The sequence below is a fragment of the Carcharhinus amblyrhynchos genome, unplaced genomic scaffold (assembly GCF_965287045.1).
Source record: "Carcharhinus amblyrhynchos unplaced genomic scaffold, sCarAmb.v2.hapA scaffold_37, whole genome shotgun sequence".
Lineage (NCBI taxonomy): Eukaryota > Metazoa > Chordata > Chondrichthyes > Carcharhiniformes > Carcharhinidae > Carcharhinus > Carcharhinus amblyrhynchos.
Window position 1 is genome coordinate 9,751,886 of NW_027649778.1, and position 21,754 is coordinate 9,773,639.

The 21,754-nt window shown below is 48.4% G+C and overlaps 1 protein-coding gene across 1 annotated transcript in view; it reads right to left on the reverse strand.

The window, feature by feature from the left end:
- Nucleotides 1–554: 554 nt before the first annotated feature.
- The window catches only part of LOC145362195 (transforming growth factor beta-1 proprotein-like), a 41,811-nt gene continuing 20,611 nt past the window's right edge, over nt 555–21,754 (reverse strand). Inside the window, exons 3-7 of the mRNA XM_080218251.1 lie at nt 16,812–16,929; nt 12,757–12,840; nt 9,391–9,529; nt 6,461–6,617; nt 555–1,189 (exon numbers count right to left, since the gene is read on the reverse strand). Of these exons, the coding sequence (XP_080074377.1) occupies nt 1,031–1,189; nt 6,461–6,617; nt 9,391–9,529; nt 12,757–12,840; nt 16,812–16,929 (657 nt within the window). The 3' untranslated portion in view covers nt 555–1,030. The remainder of the gene's footprint in view (nt 1,190–6,460; nt 6,618–9,390; nt 9,530–12,756; nt 12,841–16,811; nt 16,930–21,754) is intronic.

Below are 21,754 nucleotides of genomic sequence, written 5' to 3' on the forward strand. Positions count from 1 at the left end.
ACAGATGCGGAACATTGAGAATTGACGATCGGGATAAAGATGGCCGCTGGTTTGTTGAGAAAAAAGATGGCGGCACATTTCGTAAACCAACATGGCGGATTGCGGCCTTTATCCAGTTTGCAGCCTTGAGACTCCGGGGGAGGAACCCGTAACTCCACGATTACTCAATGAAATATTCAGAACGGACTGGACGGTGTTGACAAGGGGTTTGACTTTCAATCCCAACCTTCCGCCAACCCGTCCCTCTTTATTAGGGCCTTGTTTTCAAGTGCTTGACGTCCTCCCGCTCGGGCTCGTTTCAAAATGGCTTCTTTACCCTCGTCTCTTCGGGAAGGAAATCCATTCAGTCCGCCATCGCTTAACCGCGTTTCGCTTTCCGTTACTTTTGTTTTTTTTGGATCTGTTTTACCCGCGGGTCTGAGGCCTGAGGCTTTTGGCCCAGTCCTGCGGCAAGACACGGTTAAATGCTGCCCCATTTGAGAGAAGTTCACCACCTCTCCCTCCCGCCCCCACCCACCCTCCCTCCCTCCCTCCCTCCCTCCCTCTCCCTCCCGGATCGCTTCCCCATTAAATCAGTGGGGTGGAAGGCACGATGACAGGTTCTGATAAATTGGCCTGCGGGAGATTGTCCGTCCGCGATTCAACGGGTGTCTTCGAAGCCTCGGGCCTCCTGCGTGGGGGAACGCGGTAAATTAAACGGGAGGCACGATCCAGTCCAAAAAAAAAAGAGCCCTAGATTTATAAATTATAGGAAGGTCTGTCATTTAAAAAATATTTTAAAAAAAAAACACAAGAAAAAAAAGTCATTCTCCAACCTGGGACTGAACTGGAATTCTGGAGCCGACAGCAATGAGTCAGACTGCCCCCAGTGGTCCTAGCAGGAATTAGTCAGTAACGTTCTGTCATTGAACAGGGGGGAAAAAAAAAACAAAGAGAGGTCCTCTATTTTCGCACGAGTTCACGTGTCGGGTCTGTCCACACAGATAGAATCCACCGAATGTTTCTGGCGCTGGGCTCCGCTGCTCAATCCTCAGCTGCACTTGCACGATTTCACCACCATGTTGGACAGCTGCTCCACTTTGGGCTGTCGGCCGACGTAGTAGAGGATGGGCAGGGGCTCCAGGACTTGGGGCACACAGCAAGGCGACGCAGACCCTCCGGGGTTGTGCAAGTTGTACAGAGCCAAGACCTTGTAAGGAAAGGAGAGAGAGAGAGAGAGAGAGAGAGATGGTAACTTTATTAGGTTTTACACTAAATGCACATGGACAAACATTGGCAAGTGCTTCACCAAGCCCCAGAACCTCAATCATGCCTTTCCATTGAGATTTAAAACACTTAGACAGAACCTTGGTAAGATCACAAATTGGTGCACAGTATACACATGCTTACATGTATGTGCAAGCAAGCACACATGCACCGTATCTAACCCCGTGCTGTACCTGTCCTGGGTGTGTTTGATGGGGACGGTGTAGAGGGAGCTTTACTCTGTATCTAACCCCGTGCTGTACCTGTCCTGGGTGTGTTTGATGGGGACGGTGTAGAGGGAGCTTTACTCTGTATCTAACCCCGTGCTGTACCTGTCCTGGGAGTGTTTGATGGGGGGACAGTGTAGAGGGAGCTTTACTCTGTATCTAACCCCGTGCTGTACCTGTCCTGGGAGTGTTTGATGGGGACAGTGTAGAGGGAGCTTTACTCTGTATCTAACCCCGTGATGTACCTATCCTGGGTGTGTTTGATGGGGGACAGTGTAGAGGGAGCTTTATTCTGTATCTAACCCCGTGCTGTACCTGTCCTGGGTGTGTTTGATGGGGGATAGTGTAGAGGGAGCTTTACTCTGTATCTAACCCCGTGCTGTACCTGTCCTGGGTGTGTTTGATGGGGGATAGTGTAGAGGGAGCTTTACTCTGTATCTAACCCCGTGCTGTACCTGTCCTGGGTGTGTTTGATGGGGGATAGTGTAGAGGGAGCTTTACTCTGTATCTAACCCCGTGCTGTACCTGTCCTGGGAGTGTTTGATGGGTGACAGTGTAGAGGGAGCTTTACTCTGTATCTAACCCCGTGCTGTACCTGTCCTGGGAGTGTTTGATGGGGACAGTGTCGAGGGAGCTTTACTCTGTGCTGTACCTGTCCTGGGAGATGGGCATCATCTTAAAATTAGAAGCATGTGGTTCAGGAGTGACATCAGGAAGCATTTCTTTGCACGGAGGATAATGGAAACCAGGTACACACTCTGCCCAAAAAGCTGGAAAATAACAATCTGTCAGCACTGATTTGTGATGGAGGGATATCTTTGGAGATGAAACAAAGACAGGTAAATGGGATGAAGACACATACCAGCAATGATTTAAATGAACAGAGCTCAAGGATGTCAACGCGTTGGAAGGAAGTCAGAGAAGGTTTATTAGATTGATACCAGAATTGGGTGGGTTGTCCCCTCAGGAAGGGTTGGAGAGTTTGGACTTGCGTCTGTTGGAGTTTGGAAGGGTAAGAGGCAACTCGTTCGAAACATATAAAATCCGGAGCAGTGTTGGCAGGGTGGATGTGCAGAGGATGCTTCCTCTTGTGGGAGGTTCTAGAACTGTGGAGGGGCGGGGTGAGGGTCACTGTTTAAACATAAGGGGTAAGATGCTTATCAGGCAAATGATTCCTGCCAGAGGGTGGGGAGTTTCTGGAACTCTCTTTCTCAGAAGGTGGAGGAATCAGAGTTTTTGAATATTTTGAAGGCAGAGATGGATAGATTCTTGGTAAGCGAGGGGGTGAGAAGATTATCAGGGGGGTAGGCAGGATGCAGACAGCAGGTCACTATTAGATCAGCCATCATCTTATTAAATGGTACAGCAGGCTTGAGGGGCTGAATGGCCTACACGAGCAGTACGTTCGGATGTAGGACCAAGCTGTTTTTACTTATTAGTTTAACAAGTAGGTTTACATTAACACAGCAATGAAGTTACTGTGAAAATCCCCCTAGTCGCCACACTCCTGTCCGGGTACACTGAGGGAGAATTTAGCACGGCCAATGCACCCTAACCCAGTACGTCTTTCGGACTGTGGGAGGGAACCAGGGCACCCGGAGGAAACCCACGCAGACACGGGGAGAACGTGCGGACTCCGCACAGACAGTGACCCGAGGCCGGGAATCGAACCCGTGCCCCTGGTGTAGCGAGGCAGCTGTGCTAGCCTCTGTGGCACGAGTGGCTGAGCAGTCTCCGCCTGCTTCTCTGTAAAGACCTGGCTCCCTGGCAACAAGAGGAAAAGCTGGAGCTCTCGGGAAACCCCGGCTACAGAGAGGAGAAGTTCCTGCTTTCACAGAGCGAGCGTTAGGGGAAAGTCAAAGGCAAAGGAAAGTCCCCTGAGCTTCCAGTGTAGGGACAGCCCCGGTAGCTCTGCATTAGAGAATCTGGACATTGTTACATTTAAAACTCTGATGGAGTATAGAACTTAAAGCAAAAATGTGCCAGTGTCTCTATCAAATGTGGCCTCAGTTGTTCTGTTTTCAACAGTCCTTGTTCTCTATATAAAAGCTGTAGGCATTTTAGATTTGATCACAAGCTTGGTTAAGTGATTCATAGAAACTAGAAGCAGGAGTAGGCCATTTGGCCCTTCGAGCCTGCTCCGCCATTCATTTTGATCATGGCCGATCATCGGATTCAATATCTTAATCCTCCCTTCTCTCTATATCCCTCCATCCCTTCAGTCCCAAGAAACACAACACACAAAACCATGTGTGTGAGCATGTGCCAGTTAATGTTCGTCTCTGTGCCCACTGCTATCGATCTCGAAGGATCGATCCCCAAGGCGCGGGTTTCCAGCCCCGCCAAGCAGTATGTCTTCCAGCGGTAGAAGGAGCTCACCGTCAGGATCTTCTAGTCCCACTGGTGTCTACGGTGTTTTGCATGGTTCGCCTGTCCCTCCACCAGGGAACCCACTGTGAGGGGCCACCTTCGGCGGGACTGGAAGACTCTTCCGGCAGAAAGGGCCGGACCATCCTACCCCTCAGAGCTCGCTCGTGGCCTGCGCTGAACACAAGTTTACCGAGGTTTTCCACCACCTCTTACCTTCCCCCACTCACGTTTTCCAGAGGTGACACGCCATTGTCTGACAGTCTTCCAGTCCCGCTGAACTCAATGGCAATTTGTGTTGGTGGGTGGGGGGGGAGGGGGTGCGGGGAGGTTGGTGGTTGTCTTCAGCAAGACTCGAACATTCTGCCAGAGGAAAATCCCAGCCACTCTTACAGGGCCGTGGAGATGTACAGCACGGAGACAGGCCCTTCGGCCCAACTCGTCCATGCCAACTAGATTTCCTAAACTGAACTAGTCCCGTTTGCCCTGTGTTTGGCCCTTATCCCTCTAAATCTTTCCCATCCACGTACCCTTCCAATTATATGTCATTGTAGCTGCCTCTACCATCTCCTCTGGCAGCTCGTTCAACATACCCACCACCCTCTGTTTGAAAGAAAAAGTTACCCTTCAGGTCCCCTTTCCCCTCAAACCTGAGCCCTCTAGTTTTGGACTCCCCTACCTTGGGGAGTCACCTTAGCTATGCCCCTCATGATTTTATAAGCCTCTATAAGGTCACCCCTCATCCTCCCACGCTCCAGTGGAAAAAAGGTCCCAGCCTCTCCTCGTATTTCGAACCTTCCAGTTTGGGTAACATCCTTGTCAATCTTTCCTGCATCCCTTTCCGGTTTAATAATATAAAGCAGGGTGACTAGAATTGTACGTGGTCTTACCAATGTTCTTTGCTCCCCCCCAAGAGAGTTCTGATCAAATCCAACCCAAATCTTTCATATCAAATAATTCAGCAGCTCAAAGTGGCAGAGTACCAGCTCAAATCTGTCTCTAGAGTTTTAGCGACATGTTAAAAGGAATTTCAGGATGAGTGCACGATCCTTCCCGAGGCCTGTTTGCACAGGTCGCTATCGCAGGATGATGATGTCACACAGCTCACCACGAAACCCTTAGCCTGGGCCTCTGCTCCACATCGTGTCCCGTTTCCGGCTCCTTGCCATCCGGGCACAGGCGTCGAAAGGCAGAAGGCCTCAAAATTCATTTCCGAATTTTAAACCGTGGGCGGCACAACGGTTAGCACTGCTGCCTCACAGCGCCAGGGACCCGGGTTCGATTCCCGGCTTGGGGTCACTGTCTGTGCAGAGTCTGCACATTCTCCCCGTGCCTGCGTGGGTTTCCTCCGGGCATTCATCCAGTTTCCTCCGACACTCCCAAAGGAGTGCGGATTAGGCAGATTGGCCTTGCCACATTGATCCTCAGTGTTGGGGGATTATCAGGGTAAATAATGTAGGGTTACGGGAAAAGGGCCTGGGTGGGATTGCAGTCGGTGCAGACGCAGTGGGCTGAATGGCCTCCTTCTGCACTGTAGGAATTCGATGGAAAACACCTTCATTAGACCAAAAAGGGGAGACTGGGGGAGGGATCTTCCAGCTACGCTCGCCGGAAAATCCCACCAGAGGTCATTGGATCTTTGCACAATTCCCCCCCTCCACCCCCTCACTGCCCGCTGCAATTTCCATGGCATCCAGGACAGGAAAATTCTGCTCTGTATGTTTAATTACGAATAGAGTAGACATGGGTGATTTCATGGGTTTATAAAATAACAACAGGATTAGCTTGTGTTGATCTAATTAATTACTTCAACTTAATGGGTTAGAGCGAGGATCAGTCACATTGTTATAGATAAGCACTGGTGGGATAGAGGAACTGGACTACATTTTAAATGGTTCATTTTCGGGAAAACAGTGGAATAAATCAGGGTGAATCTCTCCTGGAGACAGTTAGAGCTTTAATCTGTAACCCTGTGCCGTACCTGTCCTGGGAGTGTTTGATGGGGGACAGTGTAGAGGGAGCTTTACTCTGTATCTAACCCCGTGCTGTACCTGTCCTGGGAGTGTTTGATGGGGGACAGTGTAGAGGGAGCTTTACTCTGTATCTAACCCCGTGCTGTACCTGTCCTGGGAGTGTTTGATGGGGACAGCGTAGAGGGAGCTTTACTCTGTATCTAACCCCGTGCTGTACCTGTCCTGGGAGTGTTTGATGGGGGACAGTGTAGAGGGAGCTTTACTCCGTATCTAACCCCGTGCTGTACCTGTCCTGGGAGTGTTTGATGGGGACAGTGTAGACGGAGCTTTACTCTGTATCTAACCCCGTGCTGTACCTGTCCTGGGAGTGTTTGATGGGGGGACAGTGTAGAGGGAGCTTTACTCTGTATCTAACCCCGTGCTGTACCTGTCCTGGGAGTGTTTGATGGGGGACAGTGTAGAGGGAGCTTTACTCCGTATCTAACCCCGTGCTGTACCTGTCCTGGGAGTGTGTGATGTGGCTTTGGGAACATGAAGTGAAATTGCTGCCATTAATAACACTCTAATGAAAATTGATAGAGGAAGCTGCTGGAGGGAGAGCAGTGATCAGCTGGGTCTCAGATGCTTGGAGATTCTCCTGATACTTACAGTGCTGTACTGGGTGTCTGAGCTCCAAATGTATGGACAGGGACCCATGCAGAAGTTTGCATAGTAGCCTTCGGGCTTATGGATCCACTTCCAGTTCAGATCCTTCCGGAAATCAATGTACATGGGCCGCACACAGCAATTCTTCTCCTCACTGGTTCTGTTATGATGAACACAATGCAGGGTTTTAGTAAGACACTCACCTAAGTACCTCTTCCATATGTCCACTGCGAGTCTCGGAGTGTTAGACTAGTCAACCCTTAACACCCTCTCCCCATGGCACGGTGGCACAGTGGTTAGCACTGCTGCCTCACAGCACCAAGGCCCCGGGTTCGAGTCACGGCTTGGGGTTACTGTCCACACGGAGTCTGCACATTCTCCCCATGTCTGCGTGGGTTTCCTCCGGGTGCTCTGGTTTCCTCCCACAGTCGGAAAGATGCGCTGGCTAGGTGCTAAATTCTCCCTCAGTGTGCCCGAACAGGCACCGGAGTGTGGCGACCAGGAGATCTTCACAGTAACTTCATTGCCGTGTTAATGAGATCTAATTTGTGACACTAATAAATAAGTAAAACTGAAAACTATCTCTGCAAGCTGTTCCAGCCCTACAACCCTCCCGAGCTCTCTGCGTTCCTGCAACTGGGGCCATTTGCGCAGACCCAATTTTCACTGTCCCACCTTCAGCTACCTGGACCCCAAGCTCTGCAATTTCCCCCTTCCTGAAACTTCTCTTCCCCCTCAACCACACACTCTCCTTCCTTTGGTCACCTCGCTCCTCTCTCTTTATGCTCCTAGGTACCAGATATAGTCCGGTACCACTCCTGCAAAGCAGTAATATTCAATCACCGAATCCCTACAGTGCAGGAGGAGTCCATTCAGCCCATCGAGCCTGCGCTGACAATAATCTTACCTTATTCCCATAGTGTTTACCTTGCCAATGCCCCTGACACTAGGGCCAATTTTAGTATGGCCAATTCACCTAACCTGGACATCTTTGGAATACAGTAATATTCAACCGAATTTCAACGGCGAGATCGATTGATTTTTATTTTATAGAATTTTAGAATCCCGATAGTGTAGAAGGAGACCATTCGGCCCACTGACCACAATCCCACCCAGGCCCCATCCCTGCTTAATTATCTTGCTAATCCCTCTAACCTATCACATCCCGCGACACTAAGGTTAAGTTAGCACGTCCAACTGAACTAACCCGCACATCTTTGGACGGTGGGAGGAAACCGGAGCACCCGGAGGAAACCTACGCAGACACGGGGAGAACGCGCACACGCCACACAGACAGTGACCTAAGCCGGGAATCGAACCCAGGTCCTTGGAGCTGCGAGGCAGCAGTGCTAACCATGTGCCACCGTGCCACCCCATTTGTTGGGTTAGGGTCCCATACAGAACTTCGCGTTGCAGCCTTTGGACTCATGGATGTGTATCCGGTTCAGATCGTTTCGTTAATTGCTGTACGTGGGGTGTACGCCACAATCTTTCTCCTCACTGGTCCTGTTATGATCGGTACAATGCAGAGTGGTGGGCACAGCGCCAGGCAGCGGGCAGCACCCTTAGCTCTCTGGGTTCAAATCCCACTTCAAGAACTGATGGCCATGGATGGGGCATCCTTAATGTGGCCAAATAGGTTGATAATCAGCCTGTAGCTCCTTCCAACGTGTCCTGTGGCAGACGGTAAGTGAGGGAGAGTTTACTGGTCAGCCACACTGCAAGAGGCAACGGTGAACCAGCGCAGTTCTATCATGGACCAATCCAACGGCACGGTAGCACAGTGGTTAGCACTGCTGCTTCACAGCTCCAGGGACCTGGGTTCGATTCCCAGCTCGGGTCACTGTCTGCGTGGAGTTTGCACATTCTCCTCGTGTCTGTGTGGGTTTGCTCCGGTTTCCTTCCACAGTCTGAAAGATGTGCGGGTTAGGTTGATTGGCCGTGCTAAAATTGCCCCTTAGTGTACTAGGATGCTTAGGTTAGAGGGATTAGTGGGTATAATGTGTAGGGATATGGGGGTAGGGTCTGGGTGGGATTGTGGTCAGTGCAGACTCGACGGGCCGAAGGGCCTCTTTCTGTACTGCAGGGTCTATGATTGTATGATTTAATGGGAGTCCATGGACGCCAATGCTCTCATTGGTACGAAGCTGAGAGAGGGAGTAAAGGTGTGCTGGGATAATGGAGCCAAATGATAGAGAAACAGGTCAGCCATCATGGCACACACTATAAGAGCAAGGAGGCGATGTTGGAGTTTTACAGAAAGTTGGTGAGGCCACAGCTGGAGTACTGGGTGCTATTCTGGTCACCTCGCTGTAGGAAGGATGTGATTGCAGAGGAGGTTCACTGGGATGGACCATTTGAGCTATAAGGAGAGACTGGATAAGCTCGGATTGTTTTCTCTTGAGCAGGGAAGGCTGAGGGAGACATGATTTGAGGTGAATAAGATTATGACGGGGTGAGTCAGAAGCAACTGTTCCCCTTGGTTGAGGGGGTCAATCACAGGGGGGGGCAGGGGATTTAGGGGCAGGAGATTCAGAGAACATTTTTCACTCAGAGGGTGGTGGGAATCTGGAATGGACTGCCTGGGAAGGGAGTGGAGGCCAGAAGACTCAAAACCTGAAAAAGAAAATCTGGATAACCCTAGAAATATCACAACGTTCAGGGATATGGGACAAGTGCAGGAAAATGGGATTAGCGTGCCTTTAATGGTGGTTATTGTTGGTGCAGACTCGATGGGACAAGGGCCTTTTCTGCACCGTGTCAGTATATGCTCCAATTCACTCGCAGAACAGGACGGAGGGGCTGAATGGCCTTTCCCTGCAACCGGAGGGGACTGGACTGGACCCACAGTCCCCCGGCTATTTTGATGGTATTAGCACAGAGTGGACTGCCTCACGGAGACACCGCCATGCAAAGGTGAAAGGGGCACCTACGAGAAGCAGTAGTCTGCGTCCAGGTCCCGTTTTCTCCGGCTGTGTGTCTCGGCCCGGGTCGAGGGGGTGGACATGATGAGGATGTGGGCAATCTTCCGGTTCCGCTTTGCCAGTGTGTACATGTCTCCTCGCTGTGGCTCTGCGTTTCAGACACAAGAAAGTGGAAGAGATGAAGGTGCTGTCCGAATGATCGCCCCATTCCCATTCATCCAATCCCACATTCCCTTTTCTCTTCCAGGATTTCCCTCTGTCCAGTGCCTGCCTCGTTCTCCCCCACCCCGAGCCAATCATCAAATTTTAAAGTAAAATACTTTGAAAATTCTGACAACCTATACACAATAACAGATACCCGGGAGCGAGTTACAGACTGGAATCTAATCGAGGGGTTCGGGTGGTTTATATATAGAATAACAGATACCCGGGAGTGAGTTACAGACTGGAATCTAATCGAGGGGTTCGGGGTGGTTTATATATAGAATAACAGATACCCGGGAGTGAGTTACAGACTGGAATCTAATCGAGGGGTTCGGGGTGGTTTATATATAGAATAACAGATACCCGGGAGTGAGTTACAGACTGGAATCTAATCGAGGGGTGGTTTATATATAGAATAACAGATACCCGGGAGTGTGTTACAGACTGGAATCTAATCGAGGGGTTCGGGGTGGTTTATATATAGAATAACAGATACCCGGGAGCGAGTTACAGACTGGAATCTAATCGAGGGGTTCGGGGTGGTTTATATATAGAATAACAGATACCCGGGAGTGAGTTACAGACTGGGATCTAATCGAAGGGTTCGGGGTGGTTTATATATAGAATAACAGATACCCGGGAGTGAGTTACAGACTGGAATCTAATCGAGGGGTTCGGGGTGGTTTATATATAGAATAACAGATACCCGGGAGTGAGTTACAGACTGGAATCTAATCGAGGGGTTCGGAGTGGTTTATATATAGAATAACAGATACCCGGGGGTGAGTTACAGACTGGAATCTAATCGAGGGGTTCGGAGTGGTTTATATATAGAATAACAGATACCCGGGAGTGAGTTACAGACTGGAATCTAATCGAGGGTTCGGGTGGTTTATATATAGAATAACAGATACCCGGGAGTGAGTTACAGACTGGAATCTAATCGAGGGGTTCGGGGTGGTTTATATATAGAATAACAGATACCCGGGAGTGAGTTACAGACTGGGATCTAATCGAAGGGTTCGGGGTGGTTTATATATAGAATAACAGATACCCGGGAGCGAGTTACAGACTGGAATCTAATCGAGGGGTTCGGGGTGGTTTATATATAGAATAACAGATACCCGGGAGTGAGTTACAGACTGGGATCTAATCGAAGGGTTCGGGGTGGTTTATATATAGAATAACAGATACCCGGGAGTGAGTTACAGACTGGAATCTAATCGAGGGGTTCGGGGTGGTTTATATATAGAATAACAGATACCCGGGAGTGAGTTACAGACTGGAATCTAATCGAGGGGTTCGGAGTGGTTTATATATAGAATAACAGATACCCGGGGGTGAGTTACAGACTGGAATCTAATCGAGGGGTTCGGAGTGGTTTATATATAGAATAACAGATACCCGGGAGTGAGTTACAGACTGGAATCTAATCGAGGGTTCGGGTGGTTTATATATAGAATAACAGATACCCGGGAGTGAGTTACAGACTGGAATCTAATCGAGGGGTTCGGGGTGGTTTATATATAGAATAACAGATACCCGGGAGTGAGTTACAGACTGGAATCTAATCGAGGGGTTCGGGGTGGTTTATATATAGAATAACAGATACCCGGGAGTGAGTTACAGACTGGGATCTAATCGAGGGGTTCGGGGTGGTTTATATATAGAATAACAGATACCCGGGAGCGAGTTACAGACTGGAATCTAATCGAAGGGTTCGGGGTGGTTTATATATAGAATAACAGATACCCGGGAGTGAGTTACAGACTGGGATCTAATCGAGGGGTTCGGGGTGGTTTATATATAGAATAACAGATACCCGGGAGCGAGTTACAGACTGGAATCTAATCGAAGGGTTCGGGGTGGTTTATATATAGAATAACAGATACCCGGGAGCGAGTTACAGACTGGAATCTAATCGAGGGGTTCGGGGGGGTTTATATATAGAATAACAGATACCCGGGAGTGAGTTACAGACTGGAATCTAATCGAGGGGTTCGGGGTGGTTTATATACAGAATAACAGATGCCCGGGAGTGAGTTACAGACTGGGATCTAATCGAGGGGTTCGGGGTGGTTTATATATAGAATAACAGATACCCGGGAGTGAGTTACAGACTGGAATCTAATCCAGGGGTTCGGGGTGGTTTATATATAGAATAACGGATACCCGGGAGCGAGTTACAGACTGGAATCTAATCGAGGGGTTCGGGGGGGTTTATATATAGAATAACAGATACCCGGGAGCGAGTTACAGACTGGAATCTAATCGAGGGGTTCGGGGTGGGGTTTATATATAGATTAACAGATACCCGGGAGTGAGTTACAGACTGGAATCTAATCGAGGGGTTCGGGGGGGTTTATATATAGAATAACGGATACCCGGGAGTGAGTTACAGACTGGAATCTAATCGAGGGGTTCAGGGTGGTTTATATATAGAATAACAGATACCCGGGAGTGAGTTACAGACTGGAATCTAATCGAGGGGTTCGGGGTGGGGTTTATATATAGAATAACAGATACCCGGGAGTGAGTTACAGACTGGAATCTAATCGAGGGGTTCGGGGGGGTTTATATATAGAATAACGGATACCCGGGAGTGAGTTACAGACTGGAATCTAATCGAGGGGTTCAGGGTGGTTTATATATAGAATAACAGATACCCGGGAGTGAGTTACAGACTGGAATCTAATCGAGGGGTTCGGGATGGTTTATATATAGAATAACAGATACCCGGGGAGTGAGTTACAGACTGGAATCTAATCGAGGGGTTCGGGGTGGTTTATATATAGAATAACAGATACCCGGGGAGTGAGTTACAGACTGGAATCTAATCGAGGGGTTCGGGGTGGTTTATATATAGAATAACAGATACCCGGGGAGTGAGTTACAGACTGGAATCTAATCGAGGGGTTCGGGGTGGTTTATATATAGAATAACAGATACCCGGGAGCGAGTTACAGACTGGAATCTAATCGAGGGGTTTAGGGAATGGGTTTGAACCATATGACCTGTCTACATTGAGCCACTGAAGTGTTCTTCACTTTCTGTTTAACAAATAATCCCTGGTCAGTATCTGCTATTTGATAGACTGGGCAGTAGATTAGAAGGAAAATGAGATATTCCATGTTATGTGTGGCGGAGATGGATTCCAGCCAGGATGGTTACCGTAGAATTTCAGCTGTAGGTTTTCCTTTTTGTCAGTGGTTTCGCAGGAGCAGTGGACACTGATTTTCAACTGCTGATCAGTCGCTGCAAGGAAACACAACAGTGTGAGAGTGGAGAGCATTGCTCACTGTCCATAGCCTGACTCTGCACAAACCCGTTTCATTTTGGAGTACAAAGCACACTTATCACAAATGTCTGAGACATACTGCACCCAGAACGGGCGGGATCGCTCATCCTGAAACTGTAAACTCTCCTCTGACGGACCTTTCCATTCTCAGCTCCCTGGCCCGCTCTGATTTCTGTGGCGGGCAGGACGGTAAAATTCTGACCAACAGATCAAGGTTTTTCGCAACTAGATCCATCACAATTCTGCACTACAGCAGAGTCCAGCTCCGATCTCAATGTCTTGGGTACCGAAACAATCTGTACCTCCTCGCAGCAAGACCTGGTCAACAATCAGGCTCAGACTGAGGAGCATGAGTCATACTTACTCCACACGGGTGCCAGATAATGACCATCTCCAAGGAGGGAGCATCCAACCTTCTTCCCTTGACATTCAATGAGATTAGTGCTGCTGAATCCACCCCCAACCTGGCAGGTTCACCACTGACCAGAAACTTATCACACTTAGTTAGTTGCCAGAGACAGCCCAGTACCACTCTCAAAGGAACGATGGTGACCTCTATCAAACCCCCAGCAATAACCCTTGATGTATCAGTGAATCAAGAAAAGAAGTTACCTTTCCCCACTGCAGTTCTTGCCTTCCACATCACGTCACACTCAATGAAGCAATGTGAATTGTGGTCACTCACATTATGCAGGAAATGTGGCAACTCATTTGTGCACAGCAAGATCACACAACAAAATAGTGAACAGATGATCTGATTCCCATGCAACCAGAGAATTTCTACAGTGCAGAAGGAGACCATTCGGCCCATCGAATCTGAACCAACTCTTCAAAAGAGCATCTTACCCAGGCCCTATGCCTCCCCCACCACCCTCAATCCCCTTAAACCTGCACATTCACCATGGCCAATCCACCTAAACTGTGTATCTTTAGACACTAAGGGGCAATTTAGCATGGCCAATCCACCTAACCCATAATTGTTGGACACTAACGGGCAATTTACCATGGCCAAACCACCGAACCCGTGTATCTTTAGACACTGAGGGGAAGTTACCATGGCCAATCCACCTAACCTGCACATCTTTGGACTGTGGGAGGAAACCGGAGCACGGGAGGAAACCCACGCAGACACGGGGAGAATATGCAGATTCCACATAGACAGTGACCCAAGCCAGGAATCGAACTCGGGTCCATGGCGCTGTGAGGCAGCAGTGTTAATCATTGTGCCACCGTGCCGCCCCCGTCATGGCTGGTTGAGGGAACGAATACTGACTTCAGAGTGGCGTCCACTGGGTCTTTACTTCCACTTGGGAGGGGATGGAGATGGGCTGACACGTCGTCTGAAAGACAGCACCTGTGGCAGTGCAGCACCCCCTCACTACTCCAACGGAACGAGACCAAAGTCTTGTCTAACGACCCGATCTTGCGCAGCTTGCCAATCTGGCTCACATTAAACCCTCTCCGGTGCGTAAAAGAAACGCACCGTTGACTGATTTGCAGTTTTGGAGTACTTAAAACTAAAGTAAGCTTGCAGCAAGCTGGGAACTTGTTACCCGACTGCTGCAAACCACACGGTCTGGGTCTGCACCCACCACAGATGGAAACCTTTAGTTCAACGATACAGATGCCAAAAATTCCGTGGGAAGTAAAAGTAAGCCCCAGGGATGAAACAGTTGAAATAATTAGCATTATTCATCCGCACAGACCACAGAATATAAGAAGAGGTCCAGATGCCTCAGTCCCATTGTAGCCTCAGCCACTAATTGTGAAAGTCATGTGGAACGCATGAGGGGAGATCAAACTGAGGTACACAAGATGATGAAGAATATGAATGAAGTAGATGTGGAGTGGATGCCCCACCAGCGGAAGCATTCTAGGACGACAGGTCTTCGGATAAGGGGCAACAAATTTAAAACAGAGCTGAGGAGAAGCTACTTCTCCCAAAGGGTTGTGAATCTGTGGTATTCGCTCCCCCAAAGTGCGGTGGATGCTGGGACAGTGAGTAAATTTAAGGTGGAGTTAGTTTTTAAATTGGGAACGGGTTGAAGGGAGAAGGCAGGGAAATGGGGATAAGGAGCATATCCGCTACGATCGAATGGCGGAGTGGGCTTGATGGGTCGAATGGCCTAATTCTGCTCCTATATCTTATGAACATGGATCAAGGCATCATGACATGAGTGTGGTGCCATGTCCATCCCATGACCTCGTTCCCCCACCCCGCTCTTTTATTTAGCCAGCCCAACAACCCTTTGGGTCTCCAATTCTAGCCCTTTGTGCATCACCAATTTCCTTCTCTTCCACCATCCACCTTCAGCCAACTAAACTCTGGAACATCATCCCAAAATCTCTTTGCCTCTCTATCTCTCCCTTATCCTTAATCGCTCACCAGTTTTATTGCCTCCATGTCACATTTCATCAGCTTACATTCCTTGTGGAGCATCTTGGAAAGTTTTACAACACTAAGTGCTGCTGCAAATTTCAAAAGGAACAACAATTTATACTGCTTGAGATAAGGGATATTGATTGGTTCGCAAATCGACTCTGATTGGTCGAGGTGTTGCCATGGAGATTGCACCAAGGAACTATTGTCTCCTGCACTGATGCTGAATGGAAAAAAGGAGAAAACCCCAGTGAATTGTTGTGGTTGATAAAAATAAACTTGATATGAAATCTGCTCTGATGAGTGCAAGATGGAAAACTTTGACAGCATGACTCATTTTGCAGCTACTAACATCAAGCCACATAATTGGAGATCATCATTCCTGGAAACATTCTCATAAATCATTCCTGCACCATCCTATAAGTAAAGCTCCTGCTATACGATCCCAGGACAGGGATAGCACAGAGTTAGACACAGAGTAAAGCTCCCTCTACACTATTCCCCATCAAACACACCCAGGGCAGGTACAGCACGGGGTTAGGTACAGAGTAAAGCTTCCTCTACACTGTTCCCCCATCAAACACTCCCAGGACATGTACAGCACGGGGTTAGATACAGAGGAAAGCTCCCTCTACACTGTTCCAATAATCTGTAAATTCCCTAATCTGAGAGGAATACCCAATACTGAACCGAATATTTCAAACTTTCCCTCTGCATCCTGGGTGAGATGCACATGTATTGATATTTTGTGCTCCAGTATCAGTGATCGTTGGCTGTGGGCGTGTGTGTGTCTGTGTGTGTGTGTGTGCGTGTGTGTTGGGGGGGGTGCGGTCATGGGGGGTGATCTAAAACTCTGCAAACTCATTTCAACCATGGATCCACACGGACAATGAACTTTTCTGCACAGTTATAAAAATACTCTTGGTGTCAGAATACCTCAGGAAAAGGCAGATATTGGACGTCAGTGAGAAGGAGGGTTCTTCCACATGTACCGTGTGTCCGGGGCCTCACTATTTCCAAGTCTGGGCTTCTGGTAGGCAACCTATGCACCAATTGGCCAGCACATAAAATCATAGAATCTCTACAGTGCAGAAAGACCCATTGAGCCTTGAAAAATCCCATCCATGCCCTAACACGTCACCCCAAGTATTTACCCAGCTAATCCCCTTGACACTAAGGGGAAATTTAGCCAATCCACATAATCTTTAGACACTAAGGGGTGATTTAGCATGGCCAATGCACCTAACCTGCACATCTTTGCAGTGTGCGAGGAAACTGGAGTACCCGGAGGAAATCCATGCAGACACTGGGGGGAACATACAAACTCCACACAGACAGTGACCCAAGCGAGGAATCGAACCTGGCTCCCCCAGCGCTGTGAGGTAGCAGTGCTAACCACTGTGCCACCCCAAATGTCCTAGAGGATAAGTGTCTAACCTTCACTGGCCGTAGAGTGTTTCAGGAATGTGGTGATATAAGGCATGGCATAAATACAACTCTTTCTTTTCTCTCTGTGTGGAAACTGGCTTTAACGTGCGTTCCTCTTACCCTGATTCTGCAGCCATTTTTTCACTGTCTCTGTCACATCAAATGAGATCCACTCATCACTCCCCTTGGTCTCCAGCAGGCGGTTGTCCAAGTATGTGCTCCCGTTACTTGACGAGACCTGGGGCACATAGTACAAGTGTGTCAATAATAATGCCATCTGCAGCTTAACCTCTGCCTCGCCACTCTCCTCCCCCTCGCCACCAGTTAGCCTAAACCAAAGAAATACACTTCAACATCCCCAAGGAGCAACAATAGCAGAGTGGCAACGTCACTGGCCCTCTAAAGCGGGGGGCCCAGGGACATGGGTTCAAATCCCATCGGGGCAACTGGTGGAATTTTAAATTCAATGAATTAATAAAATTTACTTTATTTATTAGTGTCCCAAGTAGGCCTACAATAACACCGCAATTAAGTTATTGTGAAAATCCCCCCCAGTCGCCACACTCTGCCACCTGTTCGGGTACACCGAGGGAGAATTTAGCATGACGAATGCACCCTAACTAGCACATCTTTCCGACTGTGGGAGGGAACTGGAGTGCCTGGAGGAAACCCACACAGACATGGGGAGAACGTGCAGACTCCACACAGACTGTCACTTTTAAAATAAACAAAGGGATAGATGTCAAAAATCTATTTAGACGTCAGAAACGTTCGCACGTAGGGGTGACCTGATCGAGGAGTACAAGATTATGAGGGAGGGGGATACGGGTAGATAGGGTGCAGCTGTTCCCCTCAATTGAGGGGTCAGTCACGAGGGGGCAAAGGTTCAAGGTGAGGGGCAGGAGGTTACTTTTCAGTGAGAAGTATTGTTTCTTGCGCGCTACAGAGACAAAGCATACTGTTCATAGAGAAGGAAAGTAAAGGGTGCAGAATATTGTGTTACACTCGTAGCTACGGTGTAGAGAAAGGTCAACTTAATATAAGGTAGGTTAACGTAAAGTGTGCTGGCTGCTTTGCTGAGGCAGTGGGAAGCATACACAGATTCAATGGATAGGAGGCGGGTTTGAGTGACGGACTGGGCTACATTCACAACCCTTTGTAATTCCTTGCGGCCTTGGTCAGAGCAGGAGCCATACCAAGCTGCGATACATCCAGAAAAGACACTAAATACAGTTGAGGTCACAGCCATCAAGTTATGCACAGCAGGAGGCGGTGGATTTAAAGCTGAGATGAGGAGGAACAACTTCTCACAGAGGGTGGTGAATTGCCTTCAAGTCGATGTTGTACTTAAATGTAGTGCTTAGAGGCACACATTCCAGAGTGGAACAACTGACGCCACTCTGAGATATTAATCCTGATGGGTTACGCCATCACCAGACACACAGGAACAAAGGCAGCTCCATATCCACACAGGGCAGGGCTGAACCAGTCTCTCCACATCATTTATGGTAACAAGACTAAATGTGTACCAGCTTCCCTTGTGGTTGCACAGAGCGAGAAATGCTACTGCATTGTATCCGAGCGCACACTGGCTGCATTCTGCGCGACACATTTGGAACTGGTTAAGGGTTATTAAGTTATCAGCAGTTTAGATGGTTCGTCATTGTGGATCTTCTTGGTGGTTTCGCTGCTTCAGAATTCAATCTGTTTGCTGTCAACAGATTTAGAAAGATCCTCAACGTCATGATGCTTTGCAGATTATACTTTCAGCTCAACTATTCCTGATCGTGGAGTCATTATAGCACACAGGGAGGCCATTCAGCCCATTGAGTCCATGGCAGCACAGTGACACACTGCTCAGCACTGCTGCCTCGTAGTGCCAGGGACCCGGATTTGATTCCTGACTCGGGTCACTATCTGCGTGGAGTCTGCACATTTTCCCCACGTCTGCGTGGATTTCCTCCGGGTGCTCCAGTTTCTTCCCACAGTCGAAAAGACATGCAGGGTAGGTTGACTGGCTATGCTAAATCGCCCCTTAGTGTCAGGGAGACGAGCAGGGTAAATATGTGGGGCGATGGGAATAGGGACTGGATAGGGTTGTGGTTGGTGCAGACTCAATGGGCTGAATGGCCTCCTTCTGCACTGTATGGATTCTTTGTGACCTCCTTTTGTGTTGAAATGAGGTAAATTCTTTTCTTAGCAAGAATAAGGAAACTATGGTGGCTAGAGAGAGTTAATGATAATGGCAGAACAGACTTGAAGGGCTGAATGGCCTTCTCTTATGTTTTGTTTCCATGGCTGGTGTTGGAATATCTTCAGGCTGGAGACTTTCTGTCAGTTTCTGATGCTTCCTTTCTGAGTTCTGAGAAGTCTCGGTCAAATGTCTCTCCATCTTTTTTCTCAAATGGTTAATGGTTTCTTTATTCATTCATGGGACATGGGCATCGCTGGTTGGCCAACATTTATTGCCCATCCCTAGCTGCCCTTGTTCAGAGGGCAGTTGCAAGTCAACCACATTGCTGTGGCTCTGGAGTCACATGTAGGCCAGATCGGGTAAGGACATCAGATTTCTTTCCCTAAAGGACATTAGTGAACCAGATGGATTTTTCCAACAATCAACAATGGTTTCACGGTCATCAGTAGCTTCTTAATTCCAGATATTTTTAAAAATTCTTTCATGGGACGTGGGCATCGTTGGCTGGGCCAGCATTTATTGCCCATCCCTAGCTGCCCTTGGAGGGCAGTTAAGAGTCAACCCCATTGCTGTGGATCTGGAGTCACATGTAGGCCAGAGCAGGTAAGGACGGCAGATTTCCTTCCCTAAAGGGACATTAGTGAACCAGGTGGGTTTTTCTGACAATGCACAACGGTTTTGTGATCGTTAGACTTTTAATTCCATATTCTAGGGGGTTTTCACAGTAACTTCATTGCAGTGTTAATGTAAGCCTACTTGTGACACTAGTAAATAAACTTTATATTTTAATCGAATTCAAATTCCACCATCTGCTGCGGCGAGATTCAAACCCAGGTTCCCAGAACATTGACTGAGTTTCCGGATTAATAGTCCAGCAGTAACTTGTTTTACTTTTGAGCTTCTGGGGATTCCCTTGAATGTGCATAAACATTCGGATGAAACATAAGATGCATAAGGATGTGCATGTTATTGATGTTTTTCTCTTTTAATCCACAGGTGATTCAGTCCACCTTGTTGTCCAACAAGGGGCATACACGCGGTGGGTCGTGCGAGGGCTGCTCTTGGATGTTTCGAGAGTAGCCTAGTGCTTCACATCGTTAGTGTACACTTAAACTGGACCAGCTGATGGGCAACACGACAGCTCAGTGACTATCGCTGTTTGCTGTGCAGATACATGGATTTGGGCCGGTGTCTGTGGGAGTTTGCGCATTCTCCCCGTGCCTGCGTGGGTTTTCTCCGGGTGCTCCGGTTTCCTCCCACACCCCAAAGCTGTGTTCTTAGGCTGACTGGTGTAACAAATTGTCCCTAAATTAGTCTCCCCTCAATCTGGTTTCCATTGTGGAGTGCCATAAGCGTAGACAAGGGTCACGGGTGGAGGAGGGGACTCACAATGTTGAAATGGCGGTGCAGGCTCGTTGGACCAGAGGGCCTGTTTCCCGTGCTGTGTTGTTCTAAGTAACACCACTAGACCATTGCCTCCTAGAAGTGGCATATCTTCACACCACACCATGCCTCTTCAAAGAGGTCCACTTTCACCATTAGAAGAGCTTTAGTTGCGGCAGTCTGGTCTATGGGTTCTGCTGTGGTTCAGCGTGGCTCCTTCTGAATAGACTCTGTAGACTGTTTGCTGGAGTGCACTGGAGGCTGGAGGCAACCCGTAGGATCGATTTTAAAAAAAAGAGAACTGGGTACGGACTGCAGCAAACAGGACTCACTGCTGAAACCGCAGCAACGCCCCATGAGAAAAGCAGAGAGGAGGCTCCAGAAAAAAAAATGCAGCGAGCTGGAGAACAGCAACACTGGCATTGTGGGCGTGGGAGGAAATCGAGCTGAGTCACTTAGAGCGGCAAGTTCTGCTGAAACGAGGGACAAGATTATCCCTTCCATTCTGACCAAGAACATCACTCTGTACATCCTACCTCCTCCCCGTCACACTCCTCCCGCGCTTCTCTTTTTCCTGCTTAACGATCTTCCAGCACTCAATTCGGAGAGACAGTCACACATCACTAAATGTTAATCCACCCAATCTGGGTACAAAGTATAGACTGGCCTCCTGTATACGCCAGCACTTTTCTCCGTTACAAACAGTAGATTAAATCGCTCTGGATTCAAACTGGATTTTAGATTTGGTAATTTAAGTTGAATAAAGTTGGGTCAGTGTCATTGAAGATTGGTTATTACTGTATTTTGTTGTTTATCATAGCGCACAAATTGAATATATAGCGGTCCTAGGCTGAAATCACTCTACGGTGTAATAATAGTGTTAGCTCAGGCTGGGCCTGCAGCACAGATATCACCATGGTAACCTTCCTTATTGGGCCAATCATGAGCATACGATTTGCTCCCCTCAAAGAGTCCCAACAGCGCCAAAGGAGGCCACTTGGCCCATCAAGTCTAGCACTTTACCCAGGCCCACACATCGCAACCCCCCCCCTCAACCCACCCACATGCATCTCCCGCTCATCCGATCCGCGTAATCCCTAATCCACCTAATCTACCTAAAACCCAAAAGGTCAGAAGGATTTGAGGCCCCTCTTTCACGGACTGTATCTTTGGACACTAAGGGACAATTTAGCATGGCCAATCCACCTAACCCACACATCTTTGAACACTAAGGGGCAATTTAGCATGGCCAATCCACCTAACCCACACATCTTTGAACACTAAGGGACAATTTAGCATGGCCAATCCACCTAACCCACACATCTTTGAACACTAAGGGACAATTTAGCATGGCCAATCCACCTAACCTACACATCTTTGGACACTAAGGGGCAATTTAGCATGGCCAATCCACCTAACCCGCACATCTTTGGATGCTAAGGGGCAATTTAGTATGGCCAATCCACCTAACCTACACATCTTTAAA